At 39.9% G+C, this 15,260-nt stretch overlaps 1 protein-coding gene across 4 annotated transcripts in view; it reads left to right on the top strand.

Moving 5' to 3' along the window:
- The window catches only part of NRP1 (neuropilin 1), a 137,352-nt gene that overhangs the window by 89,396 nt on the left and 32,696 nt on the right, over positions 1 to 15,260 (top strand). For all 4 annotated transcript variants that reach the window (XM_072825167.1, XM_072825166.1, XM_072825165.1 and 1 more), the window contains exons 7-8: positions 6,894 to 7,049; positions 10,220 to 10,364. In XM_072825167.1, coding sequence (XP_072681268.1) covers positions 6,894 to 7,049; positions 10,220 to 10,364 — 301 coding nt within the window. The remainder of the gene's footprint in view (positions 1 to 6,893; positions 7,050 to 10,219; positions 10,365 to 15,260) is intronic.

Raw genomic sequence — 15,260 nt, 5'->3', positions numbered from 1 at the left:
TTCTATTAATAGAGTAACTTTAGTCATCAGTATTTTTTTATGTAATACAGTAATGGTGAAAAAATACATAAAGAGATAGAGAAGTTTGTCACGGGCTATATAGTGGTTATATTCCAGTCGATAACTATACAAAGTTCAAGATGTTAAGTTAAGAAATGCAATGATCAGATGCTTGAATTAAGCCCACGGATCCTAGAACAGTATTGATGTCCAAATGCTCAGGCTCTATCAGAAAATGTGTGTTATCTAAGGAAATGAGACAATTGCTTAAAAATATTTCCTTTAGCTTGTAGTGTCTAGTGATGAATTAAACAGCTCTTTGAGTCATCAGAGATGCTCTAAAAAAAAATCCAACACACTCCCCCCGCTTCAAAATATTTTTCCTGTTTTTAATCAGACTTCAATCCTTTGTCCTGTATTTTTTCAGGCTCTTGTATTGACCTGCTTTGGGAATGTTAAAGGCTGTTAAATGCTCCCTGGCCAATGCTAGCTCAACAGGCAGTATTTTATTGAGCAAGACAGATTTTCATTTTAGAAATGAGGCTTTCTACATTATGACATTACCAATAGCTGGTTATGTATTATTACAGAAAGCAACGATATTCATTTCATGGCTCAGAGGCTGCATGCTGGTGTTTAACCAGCGGCTTGCAGAGGTTTGCTACATGATTTACTACGCAATGGTGAAACGTGTGCTTTGTCCTCAAGTGATTCCCTGTAAAATGTGTGCTTCTCCTGGCTTCTCTTTATCTGGGGAATGTGTTTCCTGTCATTACCAAGACAATGCCATGGCCATAAAGTGCATGTGGATTATACGTGTAGACATCTAACAACAAAGAGCAAATCAGGATCGTGGTCGAGATGTATGCCATAGGGGGCCTTCACCCACCCCTGGTCCCCCAGAAATGGATGAGGACAGCTGTTTTCTTCTACTAGTATGGCTGTCTCCAAACCCAGAATGAAAGTTGGGCTTTCCTTTTCTGTATCTGCTGTGTAGCAATAGCTTCTCTTTGGGGGTGGAGCACAGTTTAAGTAAGATGTGAATAGACATTCTACAAGCTGTGATAGAATTTTAGATTTATATTGGAAACAGGATATCATATTGGGTCACTTCTGCTGATGGTGCTATATAGGCTAGCTCAGAGAGTGTCCACCAGTACTCAAAAATAGCATGCTAGACTTCTGTAAAGAGTCTACATACTACCAGATAAGTACCAGATGTTTATGTTCGTCACACACACAGAGTGAAACATTCAACAATTTTAATGAATTGATTGCTGAATCCATGCGTTGAATGCATTCAATGCATTGATGCTTGGCTCTGTGCATCCCCCTCCCATCATCACACCCCCCACCATCACCCTTAATGTTAAACAGAAGTGCATCAAACTCAGATGTGAAATCACATCCATCTTCCAATTAAAAATAAAGCAGCTGTGAAATAATGATATTCTTTCAAAATAAGATAGCGATTGGAACAGAGCTGTTTGGATTTAGGGAAAAAACAGGTTACTTAATTATGGTTATTGTGTGTCTAAGATTTTATGGAAAGAAAGGAAGTATTGTTCAGGATGATGAACTCTCCAAAATACAGAGGGGTGGCATTATGTAAAACTATTCTGGGGTTGTATCTTTGTCTTTCCAGCTGCCTGTCTTGGGTCGCCAATCTTGTCTATTATGATGTGAGGTTGGTGAGAGCTCATCATAATTCAAAAAGCTCAACCACCAAGAGGATGGCCAGTGGCTGATTTTAAATGGTTTTGAGTAGTTTTTATGAAAACTAATTATTTTGGCTTAAAAGTGACCAGAACACAATACTCTTAAAAGACCAATACACTTCTTAAAAGAGAGAGAGAGAGAGAGAGAACGTAATACACTTCTTGACAAATAATGTCTATAGTGCTGAGGGAAGCACAGTGAGTCATTTAGGGTCCATTTATTTCATTCATTCATTGCCTCCTGCTTACCTCTGCACTTCTTTCTCCTTCTGACCAGAACATTCCTTCTCTTTTATGCCTATTTGCCCACTTCTACTGTGTGTCCTTCTACGAGTGTTTTAGACATCAGAGTCGGCTCTGAAATATCTGCAGTGCCCTGACTTGCAAGTGTCTGTCTGGGTGAAATGTCGCCTCCTTCCTCTGTGCTGCGTCACACTGGATGTGCAGCCCCCGTTCTGTCATCATGTGTCTTCATTTCCCATACCCTTCCTGATCTTTATATACTCACCACTTACTGTAGAACTTAGAGGAGAAATGGTATGAAGTGTCCACTGAATGTCAATTGAGTTGAATAAAAGTGTTCACAGGTAGAGGACCAATTGAATAAGTGATGCTACAGCCTCATGGTGGAGTACCACGAATCCATTGAAAAATACTTTGGGCCTGAAAATATACCCATGAAACCAAACGGGCAGCGGAGGATGAAACCTAGAGGTGATTCGGCCTGATTTTTATAATGATGGAACATACATACAACATCCACATCTATTTGGCATAGAACAAAATATTCTGGAAGGCTGTTATCCATGGCTTTTTCCCACTGCTGGTCTTATGGAGAGTTTCTTTTCTTCTTTAAGATTTTTGCATTTTACAAATTTTCAATCGGCAGCTATTACTTTTCTATACCCCAAAGCAGATATTCCCTAGAAGAAATTATAAAAGTCTGGATGGAAGTAGAGCAAAAACACAACATGATGAGTTGAGTGGTGGAGCTGTGAGCTCTGCACCACACATCCCCGGGGAGGGGGGAAGAAGTGACTTGGTTCTGCCTACCAGACCAGAAAGAGGAAAGAGTCATTTGTAATCAGAAAAGAGGAAAAGGTTATTTTAGGTCCAGAGAACTTCAAGTGGCAAGGCAGGGAAACAAAAAAGGCTCATCTTGTGTGAGGAATACCAATCATTGAATGTGGCTGGAAGGTACAATTGGAGAGGGATAAATGCAACAGGAGGGACCAAACAGGTGGACAGAGGCCCACGTCATGATTAGCAGGGCTGGCTTCACTGGGGAGAAAAGTGTCAACACCCAGGCTTTAGGCAGTAAGTCCTTCTGGGTCTCCTGACACAGGCATGGGAAGTGTGAGCAGCAGGGCTTCTGTGGCTGACATCTCTTCCCACCCCAGGATGCTGTTTGGGCATTCTCGGAAGATACCTAGGGAGAAAGGACTTGAAAGGACTTCCCTGGTGTTGCCAGTGAGAGCCAGCACAGTGCTAGGGAGGCTGTGTCTTGTTAGAGTTCTGAACACCATCCGGTTTTAATTGCAAAGGCTCAGGCTCCAGCCCTAATCATTTTGTGAGCTTGTCATTCACCCCCTCTCAACCCAGTGGCAGTAATGTGAGGAAGAAAAATGAAATGAAATTTCAAGTATTCCAGTGTGGTATAAATAAGAGAATCTGCAGAGTTTTAAAACGCAGCAGGAAATGTTATGCAATTACAAGGAGAGGTTGCTAATGCATTTCATTGCTGCTGGGAAAAGAAAATATTTTTTTCTTTTTTACAAGGGATTCAATGCCTATGTTTTGGGGGCCTTTCTATCTGGGACCTTGGACATTTCCCCTGCCGAATAGCCAGTTAATTCCAGTCTGTTGCTCCTTCCTTTAAGTCAATTGTTTCTAATGCCTAGGATTTTTCTAGTTGGCAACCAATTAACTCCTTTCCTACCTGGTAACCCAATTTTACCTTAAAAACAAAATTTAAAAGTTAGAAAAAGGACAGCCAGGGAATGAAGTTCTAGAGTTATTTCAAATCAGCCTGAGCTGAATATGTACTCTTGGGGATTTAATCATTTCCAAACTAAAAAGCCATTTGTAAATTTGACAGAAGGAGTTTATTTAAATAGATCTGCTTCATGCTCCCTTGGACGTCAAGATTTTAAGGGCCCTTCAGGTTGAAAGTGGATATGGCATTGGGCATGACTCAATGGATAGTCAGTAAAGCACTAAGTGTTCTGAGAGCATTTGAAAACAGTTGAAATTGTTGAGTGCAACCATGTCCAGAGTACCTATTAACTTTCAGATTGCAGCGTTAGGAAATCAAGAGAGTTTTTGCAGCAACTTAAAATCCCCTGATTATTTGTCTGGAATAGAGTTAGATTTAGGGTTGCCAGATAACATACAGAACATTCAGTTAAATTTGAATTTCAGATAAACAATGGACCAGTTGTTAGTTTGCCCCAATATTGCTTGGGACATACATGTACTAAAAATATTTGCTGTTTCTCTGAAATTCAAATTTAACTGAAGAGCCTATATATCTATCTGCTAAATCTGGCAAACATGAATTGCCTCCCTTTTTTGAAACTTGTGCACAAATTCGTACAAAATCTTATGGTTCACTTGTGAAAATATTTCAAATTTCAGTTAAAGAGTAGAGGGGGTTGGTAAAAATGTGTCAAGTAAATATTTATTTGTTAAATTAAAATTAAAGCATCTACCATTACTATCCTAAAACATTAATTTTTATTAAAGTCTTTCTCTTTTTTTTTCTCTTAAATTTGGTGATAGCTACCAGAGCATAGACTTTACATCTTTAAAATCAAGTAAATGAAATATAGTCTTATGTTGAATGGTGCTCCCTTCCTTTCTAGATGAAATCTCCCATTGTTGAATTGTGTAACTTGAAGTTGGCTTTTAGGGGCTAGCGATATAGTTGTTTTTCCTGGATATAACTTCTTGTTCGGTTTTGAAGTGAATTGGCAACATGTTGATTTAACTACTCCAAGGGCCTTCAGGAAAAAGCAATTCATGAAAGACAATAGTCATTCTTCATAAGGCTGACTGTACATAAAATGGAAATTCTTTAGGTGTTCATGGCCTATAGGATGGGAGGGTTAATTGAAATTTTGTTTTCTGAAAATGAGTTTGTCATGTAGTTAGTGGGAAGCGGATTCAGAAGTGGTGGTGGTGGTGGTGGGTAGGGGTATGTTTGGGGTTTTTTGTTTTTCTTTTTTTGGCTTTTGTTGCTGTTTTCATTGGAAAATGTCATTATCTTACCTCTTAATAATGAATGTACTGTTGAAATATCTTGTTAATGTTAAGCAATTGTAAAGTGCAGTTACTTTCTGAGTCCTTTAAAAAGTCATTATACACAAATACAGTAAGTAGAAGATATAATAAATCGAGGGAAACAATTTTAAACAATTGTATCTCTAACAGGAAATTGAAAATCTTTCTAATACATAGAAACTAGTAATTATTTTTGTTTTAAGATTATTCTTGGGTATTAATGATGGAAATAAGGGAAGTATAAGGGAAAAAAAACTATAGTTGACCCTTGAAATAATCTGGGTTTGAGCTGTGAGTGTATTCTAATAAGTGGATTATTTATAGTATGGTCCTGTAAGTGGATTTCCTTATGATTCCCTTAATAACATTTTCTCTTCTGTAGCTTACTTTATTGTAAGAATACAGTATATAATACATATAACATATAAAATATGTATCAATCAATTATTTATGTTATCTGTAAGGTAACTGGTCAACAGTAGAATATAAGTTTGGGGGAAGTCAAAGAGTCACAAACTGATTTTTGGCTATGTGGCAGGTCAACACCCCTAACTCCCTATATTGTTCAAGGGTCAAGTGTATTATTTTACTTTACTGAAAACATGGAATCATTGAAAATCAGAGCTGAAAGCTTCCTTCTGGGTAATCTAGTCCATCTCCTTTATTTAACAAATCAAGAACTGGAAACCTAAAGATTAAGTGATTTGTCCAAGGCCCAAAAGCTAGTTAGTGGCAGAACCTATACCAGACCCTTGAGTGCCCAGTGCTTAGATCTTTGTCCTGCCTACTCATATCACGGGGTCACAAGAACAACCCAAACCACTGCAGACCTCTGGCAGGAAGTCATGGACCTAGAGACTTGGGTCACCCTTTGTCATCCTTGCTGTGATGACCTCCAAGTTGCCCAACCTTCAGGGGTCCAAAACAGGCAAATGAGACTGGGCTCTGGTGTTGAGGATCTTCTCCACTGGAAGCTTACAAGAGGAGCTTGTGAGCCCTAGCCATTGTCACATGGAACCATCAGTCCTTCCTAGATGATGTCTTCCCTGGAATCCACCTGCCTCTCCAGCTGAACTGCAGGAAAGGTCATGGGAAGATATGGGTAAGGAAGGAATTTAAATGTGAAACAAAAATCCTGACTTTGCCTTCCTTGTCTCCCCACCATTCCAGATTATAAATCTCTGGCCCATTCTCCAAACCACAACACTCACGGTGCTTTCAGAGTCCTGTCGTTACTGTCTGCATTCTGTTTGGAAGGGGGCAGATGCTGACTAGAGTAATAGGATCCCATTAGACCTGAGCTGTAGTCCAAGCTTCCCTAAAGTCCAACATGCGAATTTATCTTGTCTTGATTTTCCAGTTGTAAAATGACGTATACTAATGTGTCATTTAGAAAGTATTCTTAATCTCTGAGAAAATACAGCAACATGATATTGAGCCCCGTTTTCTCTTTTGTACCAAGATCAAGCACTTGTGGTTGCAGTGATGAGAAAGGTCTGTTCCTGGCAACTGCCCACCTAGGGCAATTGCTGTCTTAATTATTTTTTTCAGACTTTATTTATTTGAGAGAGAGAGAGCAAAAGAGAGCACAAGCAAGGGGAGGAGCAGAGGGAGACTGAGCAGGGAGCATGGTGTGGGGCTTGATCCCAGGACCCCGGGATGATACCCTGAGCTGAAGGCAGATGCTTAACCCATCATCCACAGAGGCACCCCATATCTGTGCCTTTCTTTAGTAGGAATGGAATGGGGAAGTTAGAGGTTATTGATGCCAGATGGAATTAGAGCCTATTGCTCTCAAGTGGATGAAAACTACACTGTTACCCACAGGAAAAAGATGCTTCCAGTTACAGTGGTGCAGGGTGAGTGACTGACCATGCTTATATTGTTTTGCAGGTAGACTTGGGTCTTCTGCGCTTTGTCACTGCTGTCGGGACACAGGGAGCCATTTCAAAGGAAACCAAGAAGAAATATTACGTTAAGACTTACAGAATAGATATTAGCTCCAATGGGGAAGACTGGATCACCATAAAAGAAGGAAATAAACCTGTTGTAAGTGTGGCTGCCAACCCCTCAACCAATTCAGTCTTTGAAATGGATGATCAATGTTTACTTATTTGTTTGGGAGCTTTCTGTCTGGCCTGGTTTAGTTTTGGATTGATTTAAAATGAAAAGTGCAATTAGAGGTTTAAATCTGACCAAGGGGGTCTCATGTTCCCAGATCCAGAAGCCAAGAGGAAATTATACAGATGTTTCCAAGAAAAGTCAATACCAGCCAAATTAAGTGTCAGACTCCAGGATCACTTTAAACTTCCCATGGGGATACAGGCTACGCATAGGATCAGCACTGTCCTCTCAGAACCTTAGGCCTGTTGTTTTGTTTAGTTTCCCTGTGTTTCCTCATTCTCTTTCATAGATTCCTTCTTTCTTCCTGTCAGCCATGAACTGGTTTTAGGAAGCTCCTTTTCATCTACCCTCTGTGGCTCACAAACTAATTTACAAGTGTGTTTGGCTGCTTCCGTGAGAATGAATAGAACTAAAGGCGGTTCGTGGTGTTCCCTCAGATCACACAAACACATGATGCTGCCTCCTCAGCGCTCTTAACCCAAGAAGCCACACCCGCCATATCCAGCCCCGGGCACCCTGCCCTAAATCATTTGGAACCGAGATGTTCTTCTCAGCCTGCGTGTTTATTTGAAGTTACGCTTACTCTGATTTACTAATCAAAAGATTTCTAAGAACTCATATTCGCTGTTTCCCCCAAATAAAAAGCTTGCCCTGAAGCCAAGTAAAATGCACGGAATTGACAAGGATGGTAGCAAAGATCCAGGTAAATTGAAATTCTGAGTTTGGGAAGAGCCCAATTAACACGTCCTTGTCTCTCTTTTGAGCATCCATGGCCTGGTTTTCTCCTTCTGGGTCTGGAACTAAGAAAAGCCTCCTGAGTGTGAACTGAGAGAACTATTAATTCCCTTTGATTAGTTGTGAAACCCCTACTCTTATTTAGAGCAGACAAGATGAAAGTGCACGTATAGACAGCTGCTCTGTGGGAGGAAACTTCTATAGACACCAAGCTCAAGGCCACTGTCTAGTCCCGAAGGACATAGAACCAGTCCTCCATCTGGGGAAGAAAAACCCTCACAGCCAACACTTGTGATGCTTTAGCAAGTAAATTTAATTCTAAGCTTCGTGACTTATTCTTGAAGCATTTTTTGGAAGACATGACTTAGTTTCAAACAAACAAACAAAACGCTAATGCCAAGAACATATCAACAAACAAAAAAATCCTGAGGGAGTGAGGAGAACTGACCTCAAGTCTCAGGCCATGTCTTTAAAACATGAGTGCTACTTCTCCAAGACGTCCTGGTCGGCTGTTGGCCATGGATTGTCTGTGTGGCCCAGAGTGGGGGGTGTCAGGGAGCACACACAGGTTCTGAGAGAGTGTCTGGCAACGCATACAGCTCACTGTAGGCCCACTGTCCAGAGCATGCTGGAACACAGAGGGCTTCCAGAGGGGGAGGCAGACAGAATAAAGGCAGATTCAGCAAAGATATAGGTGCAGATTCATTGAACATAAATGCAATCCCAACATCCACCTGGAGTCTCGTTATTGTTGCTCACTGTCCTTTCCCTGTGCTCTGGGGCCTCTCAGACACTGCTCTCCACCCTCTTCCTTGCTTGCTTCAGAAAGACGTAGCCGTACCTCCTCAAGAGGAGCCTTCAACAGCAACAACTCCAGCAGTCCTCTTGATGTTGAATGGAGTGTATGCACTTACATGGTTTTTGGCAAACATCAGGTTCCCCCAGTGTGAGCCAGAGTTCACCCCAACCTGCGCTGGAGCTTGGAGTGCTCTTAACTGACTGCCGGCTCTCCCTGAAGTGGACCTGTTGACCCTTCAAGCATTACGATTTGGGACTCTATTCCCTCCGGCAGCTATTCATTATTCTTTGTCACACAAAAATGCTCCCACACAGATTGCTTCCCAGAGAGATTTGCTGAAGTAGGACAGAAATCTAAAGGCCATCACAGGCAAGAATAAATTATGATATTAAACCATCTCTGGAGAGCAATCAGGCTAGCGGCCAACTTTGTAAAGCATTTGACCACCTTCCATCATGCAGGCCACTTAAGCTAAATGAAGTAAAAATATCATCCCAACCTTCGGAGGTCTTTTCTCCCAGGGAAAGAACAAGCCTTGGGAAATTGTGGTCCTCCTCTGACAACTTACCTGGAAAGGTAGGGAGGAATCCCCAGGCCTCTGACGGCCCCGGTGATGCCCAAGTGACATAACCTAATAGAAATATGGTGCCATTAGGCTGTGTGAGAAGCAGAGTACAAGTTGCTTTTACTGTTACATGGGCTGTCCCCAGTTCAAGGCCAAAATAAAAGCCAGGGAAGCAGGGGCTCTCAGTTCCTCCTGAGGCAGGTGTAGTTGGAGCTGTGGTGCCATGCCCAGGCAGGACGGCCCCAGCAGGTCCTTGTGGGAACCTTGTTTGGGACTGGCACTTGCTACATTTGCAGTCACATGCCTCATCTTTCTTACAATAAAATGACTCATTTTTAAAACTAGAAACAGGAGCCCTGGAAGAGCTGACTTCCAGTTACATTATCATTTATAATTCAGTTTGATTGTGACCACTAAAACAGGATTTTCCCAATAGCCAAAAAAAAAAAGAAATGATGGAAGTTATTAATTAACTTGTCATGGATAAGATTTTCCATCAAGAAATGGAGTTAAAAGAGGGGAAGCTACTTGCCCTAGTGCTGTAGCTGGGAACATAACCTAGAATTTTCAAAAAAAAAAAAACCAGACCCTATGCTGAACTCCAAAAATACTCCTCCGTCTGGGGGTTCCTGGGAAAATAAAGTAGTATGAGTTCCCATGAAATGTCTATAGTATTCTGTAGGTCCTTATGATAGAGCTAATAATTTTCAACTTTTTTAGATGATAGCATGTAGCCTTTACCAAATGTTATCTTTGTAATAGTGTTTTTGGAGGCTCTAGGTTCTCATAAAAGTGAACAGATGATTAGAACATCCTTTATTACAGATGATTTTTCACTTGAAAAAATAACATGACAGGTTATTAATGCCTCCTCAGCCTTGATGGACAATACCGAAGTTGTAAGTAATTTTTATAAGCATCTGCAAAAACATCTCTTTGTATTTGTCTTAAATCTAAAGCGTCTGTCATTAAAGGGTTCTTTCTTTTTCTATCTAGATCTTTCAGGGAAACACCAACCCCACAGATGTTGTGTTTGCAGTTTTTCCTAAACCACTAATAACCCGATTTGTCCGAATTAAACCTATGACTTGGGAAACTGGCATATCTATGAGGTTTGAAGTCTATGGCTGCAAGATTACAGGTAAGCTCCAGCTTGAAGACTGCTTCATCTTGACTTATGTAAACTTTTAAATACGGGAAGAGTTATGTTATACAAAAATGGCCATTTTCATTTGGTGATTAAGAGCATATGCTTTGGATTTCGACAGATCTGAATTTAAATTCTAGCTTATTTGGGGAGGAAATTAACTATCTTTCAAAGCCTTGATTATTTCACCTAGAAAACAGTCATGACCATGTCTGCCACACAGGGTGGTTGAGATAATGGATTAGCCTGTGGATCTAAAACACTCAGCATGGCCTGGAATGTGGCATGTGTTTGTTAAAGCAGCACCTTCCCACCAGACTGCAAGCTCTGTGAAGGCAAGCACCAAGATCTCCATCCCCATTTCCTGGGTGGGTGGCACCCTGACCGGTGTTTTACAGTTAAAAACTCTTACATGACATGCTCTCCATCTGCTTTCTCTTTTTAACTTTGAAGTCTACAGGTGGCTCTGTCGGCCAAAAGCAAGCAGAAGTTTAACTCCTTTACTCGCTAACTGTAACTGCCCCCCTACCCCACCGACAACTCTGCATCTCAGTATCTATCCATCTTTTGCTGAATGCATATACTAATATTAGAAATCGATCTGTCAACATGTCTAGTTTTTTGTTTGTTCCTTCTGACATAAACAGGACTTTAAAAGTCTCTGTTAAATTGATGTAAGTAGGGCGCCTGTGTGGCACAGTGGTTGAGTGTCTGCCTCTGGCTCAGAATGGAGTCCGGCATCAGGTTCCCCGCAGGGAGCCTGCTTCTCCCTCTGCCTGTGTCTCTGCCTCTCTCTGTGTGACTCTCATGAATAAATAAGTAAAATAAATAAATAAATCGATGTAAGTTGAGGGATTCTACCCATTTGAGAGTTGAAGAAGGTGTGCTCTGGAGGTATTAAGCATCTAACTAAAAAGGTAGGCCAGGCGGGGCCAGAGCTGAATGTAAAAGAATTGTCATGACTTATTCTCGCTATATTCCTGGGGTGATCAGTAGCAGCTCTGACTTCTCCACCGACCTTCCTGTGTGACCCTTCTATATTCTGAATCGAACAGCAGTCACACCAGGATTCCTTTTCAATTCAGTAAATACATCACAAAGGTTTATTTTTAAAAAATAAAATAAAAGCAATACAGTGTAACCTTCAGGGTAAATTTAAAAGTTAAACAGAATAAGTAACTGATTAACCTAAAAGTAATTAAAAGTGAACAACTTTTAAACGTCTCTGAACTATCTTATTTTAAGATTTTATTTATTTATTCATGAGACACACAGAGAGAGGCAGAGACAGAGGCAGAGAGAGAAGCAGGCTCCCTGCTGGGAGCCTAATGCAGGACTTGATCCCAGGACCCTGGGATCATGACCTGAGCCAAAGGCAAATGCTCAACCACTGAGCCACCCAGGTGCTCTCCTCTGAACTAACTTTTAATATTATGTTACTATACATAAGGCATTTAATCTCTCCTTCCATGAATGCCAACACCATCGTTTTTATTTTTATCCTCTTTAGTATAATTATGTCTAAAGAAGGAAAATATTGACTTTTGAAGGGGGTGGGTGAAACCCACCCGGGGAAGTTTTCAATGAAATTTCAAGTCATTTGGAGAAGAGCTCTGTGAGAAAAAACTAAGGAGAAAAAAAAAAACTATTCTAGCTTATAGCAGAGTCCATTTGGGAAAGTTAAAAACTGACATCTGATTTCTTACCAAAATCATGCTTATTCCATCCCAGAGACAGACTTGTTTATTGTTTTAGGATCGAAGACTTAGAAAGTTCGAGGCCTTGGAGACAGGAACTGGGTGGAGAGAGGTTTGGAGAAGAAGGAACATTGAAAAGTTAGGTATAATCTCGGCTTTAATTTTGATCATCAGTTACAGGAGAAAAAATTCTAGGTAATTTTCAGAGCATTAGAAGTTGGAGAAGCTACTCATAAATTCATAGAAACAAGGCCATTTGAGGTCAGGGTGGAAATTTCTGGCTCATTTCTAATCTCATGTCACTGCACCAAAGAAAGAAAAGAAAAGAAAGAGAAAGAAAAAGAAAAAGTAAGAGAAAAAAGGAAGGTAACTTTGTAACTCTAAACGTGTTGGTCTGAACTCTGAATCCTAAGGTTCTCCTTTTAGTTAAGTAAAACAGTCACTTAAATTTCAACTTCTCTTCCATTTTCACAAGGATCTTGAGAGTTCATTCTAGGCATGTGAGTCTTCCATGTGAAGGAGGTGAACAAAAAAAAAAAGGAGGTGAACAATTTATTGGATTTTTTAAAAATAAAAATGTTATATGATTTAATGTTACCTGTTAAAGGTCTACTTAAACGATCTATTTATTTAAACATCAATGTCTTAAATAGCATATTCTTATTTTCACACATATTTTATTTTACAATTATTTTAAGGAACTGTATGTTTTCCCACAAAGATACTCCTTTAGGCTCATAGTACTATCATGACCCCTGATCTATGTTAGATACTCCTCACTGATACAGTACCTACAATCTCCAAATAGTTGACTAAGGCAGGTTTTTAGAGAGGGCAGCATGTTCTAATGATGGTCAGGTGGACAGAAGGTGCGCAGACATCAACCTAGACCTCACTGTGGACTGTCTGCTTGGTGAGTGTGTGACCATGGGCAAGACATTCCATCTCTCTGACCTCCATGTCCTGATCAGTAAGATTGACCTTAATTAAGCTGTAATGAAAATGAAATTGAAAGAATATAACACACTTGGCTTAGAGTAAGTTCTCACTAAATGGTACCCAATAAATGACAGAGGGCTTCGTACTCAATGAACAGAGCCCAGAACAAGTTCCAGTAAGCAGAGCCTCTGAGCAGACAATGATATCAATATTTTCCTCTTGGTTGCTGGAAGTGGATAGTTTTCATTTTTCAGAGGCTACGGTCCCTCAGAGTGGAAACTGATGCAAGAGAAACAAACCTTCAGTATTCCTGGTGGACTGGAAGACCCACAGAAGCAGAACCATGCTCACTTTAATTTCTATTGTATCCTGAATGCCTGGAACATAACACATGCTCAATGCACTTATTTATGAATGAATGAATGAATGAATGAATGAATGAATGAATGAATTGCAGTTCTATCCACAAACAAATGACTAAATTTCAAAGTATCAGCCTCTCCTCTTGGGTTGGCAAGTCCTAACTCAAACTAGATTAAAACAAACAAAAACTATTGAATTAAAAGTTAACTCCGTGAACACATCACTTGACTTCCAAAGTCCAGAGCCCTCAAGTTTTCACCTAATTTTTGTACTCAGAAAATTATTTTTTTAGAAATATAAAAATCCTAGAAAATCCAGAATACACAGTGGGCATCATCATAGAGACATATAAAGAAAACAAGATCAGGGCAAACCATTCTGTTTTATAGGTGATTGAGGAAGGAGCATTCTCATTATTTTGATGAAGCAGGTTTCATCATTTTGGCAGATATGGATGCTGGGGAAAATAACCTTGGAGGATTGCTGCTTGATGTATGAGAACATACTGCAAACTCTGTGAACTTGTGCTTGTTAACCAGAAGTCTCTTTACTGGTACTGCTGCGCACAACAGCACGTTCCTATGTTAGCCAAAGTTTGCAAGGATGACTGACCTCAGGCATCACAATATCCTGAGTCATCACGGGAAGATTAAATTATGCTCATTAAATTTCACCCATCAAATGCAGCCATCATCTCAGTCTTGGAAACTGAGTATTTGATTTACCAGTATATCTCAGTTTTCCTGTTAAAACTGAGCACGGATATTTTACTATAAATAGCAGCAATGAAAAGAACCACCTTAATTCCCCACCACAGAACTCAACTCTCCCATTCATCTAAGATTGATTTTAAGCTTTCCAAGCAGGGCTGCCAGGTAAAATACAGAATGTCTAGTCAAATTTGTTGCAGATAAATGACAAGTCGTTTTTTTTAGTACAAGTATATCCCATGCAATATTTGGCATATACTAAAAAATTATTCATTGTTTTAAATTCTAATTTAGTTCGCCATCCCGCTTCTTGTTTTGTTGTTTTTCTTTGATTGTTTGCTAACGTTGGCAACACTACTTCCAAAGGATTGGACATGTAGCCAGGCTAAAGCACATGGAGCCAGCCTGCTATGGAAGAGTAGAAGTGGATCCTAGCATCGCATTCAAACTTTGAAATGTTAATATAATTTTTCTCCTAATCATTGCTAAAAGGGAGTCACACAATTTTTAGTCAAAGGCAAATCAAGGAGGCTCTTCATTGTTCTTTTTGGTTAAGGCTGATTTATAGAAGGAATGAGTATCTAACTGTCCTGGGGATATGTTGGCTAAACAGGGGTGGGGCATCACCAGGTTTGTGGGTATGTAAACTGTGCCCTAGCCAAGTCTGCATTAGAGAAAGGAGGTAAATCTGGTAAAGGTTGTGCTTTCCTTACAATATTCAGGTTAATTGTGTTTTTCTCCAGATGGTAACATCTGGTACTTATTACCAGCTAAACATTTTTCAATATAAAGGCTGATTTTGAATCAGTCAGGTGTAACCACAGTCACCAAAAATGTGACTTCTATTTTTAGCTCTATACTTTCATAGACCCTCAGTAAAATACTTTTTATAATTTTTTTAATCCCCATTGATTTTATTCTTGGTTTCCAGATCCCCAGCCTGGAGCAAATACTGTGACTTGAATTACAGGAAGGGGTGCTTGAGAAAAATGACAGCTGCCTTTATTGTGTTAATAAGTTGATTAATTCAACAAATATTTGTTAAGCAAATACCATATATAAAGCAGGGCTCAAGAAGTCATAGAAAATGTTTAAATATGACTTGGTTCATATTCTCAAAGAACTTAAAATCTGATGAGGCAAATAGTAGCAATCCAAGGAATTGAATATGGTCATCAGTA

The sequence above is a fragment of the Canis lupus genome, chromosome 5 (genome assembly GCF_048164855.1).
Source record: "Canis lupus baileyi chromosome 5, mCanLup2.hap1, whole genome shotgun sequence".
NCBI classification, from domain to species: Eukaryota; Metazoa; Chordata; class Mammalia; order Carnivora; family Canidae; genus Canis; species Canis lupus.
The sequence above is the reverse complement of the archived record's forward strand: the minus strand, read 5'-3'. Positions and strand labels throughout refer to the sequence as shown.